Source organism: Austrofundulus limnaeus, unplaced genomic scaffold (genome assembly GCF_001266775.1).
Source record: "Austrofundulus limnaeus strain Quisiro unplaced genomic scaffold, Austrofundulus_limnaeus-1.0 Scaffold8, whole genome shotgun sequence".
NCBI classification, from domain to species: domain Eukaryota; kingdom Metazoa; phylum Chordata; class Actinopteri; order Cyprinodontiformes; family Rivulidae; genus Austrofundulus; species Austrofundulus limnaeus.
Genome location: NW_013952410.1, coordinates 5,030,647 through 5,035,301, shown reverse-complemented (window position 1 = coordinate 5,035,301; position 4,655 = coordinate 5,030,647). Strand labels below are relative to the sequence as shown.

The 4,655-nt window shown below is 39.7% G+C and overlaps 1 protein-coding gene across 1 annotated transcript in view; it reads right to left on the bottom strand.

Moving 5' to 3' along the window:
- Nucleotides 1-582: 582 nt before the first annotated feature.
- Nucleotides 583-4,655, bottom strand: part of LOC106512275 (sodium-dependent phosphate transport protein 2B) — a 10,880-nt gene continuing 6,807 nt past the window's right edge. The window contains exons 10-13 of the mRNA XM_014000938.1: nt 3,925-4,092; nt 3,618-3,734; nt 3,388-3,512; nt 583-1,405 (exon numbers count right to left, since the gene is read on the bottom strand). Coding sequence (XP_013856392.1) covers nt 860-1,405; nt 3,388-3,512; nt 3,618-3,734; nt 3,925-4,092 — 956 coding nt within the window. The 3' untranslated portion in view covers nt 583-859. The remainder of the gene's footprint in view (nt 1,406-3,387; nt 3,513-3,617; nt 3,735-3,924; nt 4,093-4,655) is intronic.

Here is a 4,655-nt window from a genome sequence, read left to right as displayed (position 1 = left end):
TTTACACACCACCAGGACATTTTTAAGCAAATGTTTTATTTGCAAAAATACCTTYTTTACCATTAACCTGATGTGGAGAAGGATGACTATTTTCTCATTTTACAGACTCCATTTTTTATGACCATGGCTGGTAACGTACAGATTATTTGAAATTATTTTGCAAAACATCCCTTCAAAACTGAGAAGACTAGGCCTTCAAAGGCTTGGTTATAGTCAWGCTTTGGTCACTCACACAGGGCATGCACGCACCCTCACCAGAAGTGTAGGTGTTTATATTTCACTGTTATACTGCACTAGTTTGTAGTACCGTAGTATTCTCCAAACGGACATGTTGCAGTACACTTTATAAYTTGTGAAAATGTTGTAAGTGCGAGAGCAAAGGCTCGACAGACAAACAAACTACAGTATTTGAATGGTGTATGACGCGTGCAGCCTTTGCAGAGTTACAAAAATTCGGAGGTGATTTGAATATTCATTAATATTATCTAGATTATTCGTATCAGCTAAATGTACCAAACAAGAAATCCTGAATTTATCCATACAAGTCATGGATCATAATAAAATTAATTAACTGTGAGGCTCTTTAAAAATAGTAATTTGTTTTTATTTACAAATATTACATAGTTTTAAATAGAAAGTGAAAGCAGAAATACATCTGTACAATAAAACACAAAGAAATCTACAGACAACAGGTTTGYGAGAATATGTGAGACAGTTGACTTCATACTCTCCAGCATGGCAATACATGGTACACTACAGTACTTAGTGAACAATCAACYCCGAAACCTGAGAAGTGATGTACAATTACAGTACATTGTTGCATTACATCATGCATGTGCATAAACTAAACTTCATTATTTTAAAACTGAGTTGCTTTAACATCATCTGAGTCCTCTTCTGTTGACATGGCCGGGTTATCGTACATCTCCAGATTTTTCCTGCTGCTTCCGGTGATCTTTTCCTCCTCATCGCGTTTATTGCAACAGTTGCTGCATCTGCAGCAGCAGCAGCAGTGTCTGCTGCAAAACAGCATGGAAGAGGTGACAACCTTGTCCCACGGTGCCATGGAGTGCAGGGGTCGGGGCAGAAAGTCCCAGCTGCGCAGGACCTTAGGAAGGTAGTGCGGGCATTTAGACTGCATCACGTTGGTGACGATCACAAAGATAGCCAGCACTGCGATAGGCACGCCAACGCCGACCAGGACTTGCCAGCCAGCCAGAGACAAGCCAAATACAGTCAGCGGGAGAACAAGGAAACACAGGAAAAGGTAGAGGGCAGCAAACCAGCGGTATTTGGCTGTTTTATTCCCCAGACCTCTGGCCAGTCTGATGGGCAACCGTGTGAAGGGGAATGGATACCAAAGAATGATGCCCATGATGTTGAAGAAGAAGTGACAAAGTGCAATCTAAAAAATAAAAAGAAACAAACAGTTCAGATCCAGAGTATGTCTGGTTGACCTTAGAGCCTGAACAGTTAGATGCTAACATGTTGTTGCCCCACCATATTACTGCAACATTACTTTTTTAAACAAATGTTTTTAATAGGGTTGGGAGTATCTAAGCATTGATAGTATCATACCAAGTTGAATATTAGTGTACAATCAATACTAATTTGATGAAATTGATCTTTTTTGTTTACGCTTTATTTGTACTACTGACTTTAGTTTTCAAAAACAAAGTGAAAAATTAAGTCAGTAGTGCAGTGACCAAATTATTTGGAGTAAGTGCTCTTCATTATGTCAGCGTGCTATGGAAGGTATTTTTGTCGTGTTGTTCAGATCATTATTTTTTTTTCTTGTTATATTTTGGTTGTTGTTTTGTTATTTAGCATTAGATACGTTTTATCTTAAACAACTGTGTGTAGTAGAAGGTATTATTTTTGTTAAATCTTTGTCCTATTTAAAAGAAAAAAAATCACAAAATTACTTGATGAACAAGACAAATATTGGTATCGGAACCTGCGTTACTAGCCCTAGCCCTTTACTTGTTATAAATGGAAATGGTAAATGGACTGTACTTGTRTAGCACCTTTCTATCCAACCCGAATACTCAAAGCTCTTCACAYTACAATCTGTGTCCTCATTTACCCATCCACACACACATTCATTCAGCACTCTACTAAATCCGGGGAGGCTAAATCAATATAGAGACTAATCAGTGATTTAAATCACATGTATACACTGATGGGAATGGTTCAATGTCTTGCCCAGGGACACTTTAACATGTGTCAGAATAGCAGGGAATCGAACCACCAACTACCTTAACCACAGTCACCATAAAATCTGATCAATACCAAAATTCCAAGGATCACCCACCCCTGGTTTTAAAACAAATGTAAAGTAACACTAATTGATGGGACATGTATTAAATTTACTTAAGATATTGGTTTAAATTTTTTTTCTAGAAAAGATTGAGGACTTTGCAATGTTTTAAAAATGTTTTGCTACCTGATTTAATGTTTTATTGAACTATTGTTAAGGATGAATGTATCCTCATAACAAAATGTTTTACTATTTATCCTCGATGTGTCMGATTTGGCATGCTTTGTGGATGGACCCAAGGTGCAGAGGGAGGCCTCTGTAGTAGGTCTTCTGGACGGATTCTTCTTTAATGAAACATTTCATCTCTCCTCCAAGAGACCTTCAGTCTTAGAAGGTTCAGGTGAACTCAGCTTTATAAGCTCCGCCTCCACATGGTGGACAAACAGGTCAGTCACATGCAAAAGAGGACCATCAGCCAAACAACAGGTCGCTAGTGCCTTGATTGACTCTATTGTTCATAGAGGGTCATCATGTGCCCCATCATCTGACTGTCGTTGGGGCCCTGATTCAAACCTTTTATTCACAGGGGGCTGAGTCATTCTTGCAATAACAAGTACAAGTACAACTTGTTTTCTTTTTGATTTTTCTACCTGGATTACTGCATCCTACTGCATACTGCTTGCATCAGGACATCTCAAAAACACTTTCTTTTATAACTAGAAAAACAAAATGCTGACACGGCAGCAAACAGAAAAGACTAATTGAAATAGACTCACCAGGGACAACCAGAACGGGACATATAAAACACAAATGCACAGATTACAGAGGACAGAAGTCAGTTAATGCCAGACTGAGGAACACAATAAGACTAATAAAGCTAAAACTAATGAGGGAGATTCAGAATCACCTGGGGAGAGGGGGATCAGGTTATAATGGGCGGGGCAGTAGCATGAGCAGGAGAACACAATCAAGTAAACACAAGTGATTGACCTCAAAGACCCCAAAATACAGAAAACTAAATTCAAATAAAGCTGATCCAGGAACACAAAGAAGAATCAAATTACACCAATCTTGACTTGGAGTGTAAACATTGGTCTAAATTGGTGAAAACCTTTAAGACATTTTACCTGCAGGGAGTTGGCTAGTGTATCTCCGGGACTAGCCATAGCAGCAAGTATGGCTGTGGTTGTTGTTCCGATGTTGGACCCCAGTGTAAGAGGATAGGCCCGCTCTAGACTAATGACACCAATACCTTGTGGAAGGAAAAAATATATATACCGTATACAGTATATACATTAAGGTGCAAATTTAAAAAGAAACCAAATGATAAGAAAACAGTATAACATTAATGACTGACCAACAAGAGGTGTTATAGCTGAGGTGAAGACGGAGCTACTCTGAACGATAAATGTCATTCCTGCTCCGACTAAAATWGCAATGTAGCCAGTAACCCAAGCAAAAGGGAAGGGGAAGTCTGTAATCAAATAAACACATAGGAAGTAGGCATCAAACATGGTAAAAAGAGCAAAAACACAATACTCCAAAAGGCTAAACCAGGAGAAGAGCCAGAAGCTACAGGAAGGCTGTGTGTGGCATCACAATGGAAAAAAAGATGTGCTGACACTGACGGATACTTTTGGAGATGTTGTTTTGTAGCTCTGTACCTGTGTTGAGCACTTTCTTGATGACCAAAGCCACCTGTCCCTTCAGCATGGAGTTGAGCAGCTTGACAATGAGGATGAGGCAGGTGCAGAGAACGAGCAGAGACAGAGCCAGGAGAATGAGGCCTACGGCTAAATCTGGCAGATTAGCGTCGACAAAGAGATGTTTGCCTGCAAAGGATGAGAATGGAACATCAGCTCTGTGTGACGTGTGAAAAAAGATTCAAGTGCACATATTCTGAGTGCTAACAAAATGATTTACATCCTAGTTTAAAAATTTAGCACTGGCTATTTGGTATCAACTCTTACTGTGTCTAAGTTCAGGACTTGGAGCCTATGAAGACCAGGTAGGCTAGGTATACCAATTGTTAATGGTCTAGTCTTTGGATGACGTATATTTGCAAAATCAGGCACTACCACATCACCACATCACCCATAAATGCCCAAAACTTAAAATGTGTAATCACATCTTTTCATTAGAGGTATAACTTCGGCAGCACGATAGCTCAGTTAGCACCGAAGAAAATCCTGGGTTCAATCCCCGGTTCAGACCTGAGGCCTTTCTGTGCAGACTTTGCATATTCTTTTCGTGCTTGCGTGGGTTTTCTCCAGGTACTTCGATATCCCCCACCCCTAAACACATAGGCTGCCTTCAGGCCCAGGCCTCCCTTGAAAAAGAGATCTGCGATCTCAACAGGACTTGCCTGGTTAAATTAAAATAAAATAAAATAAAA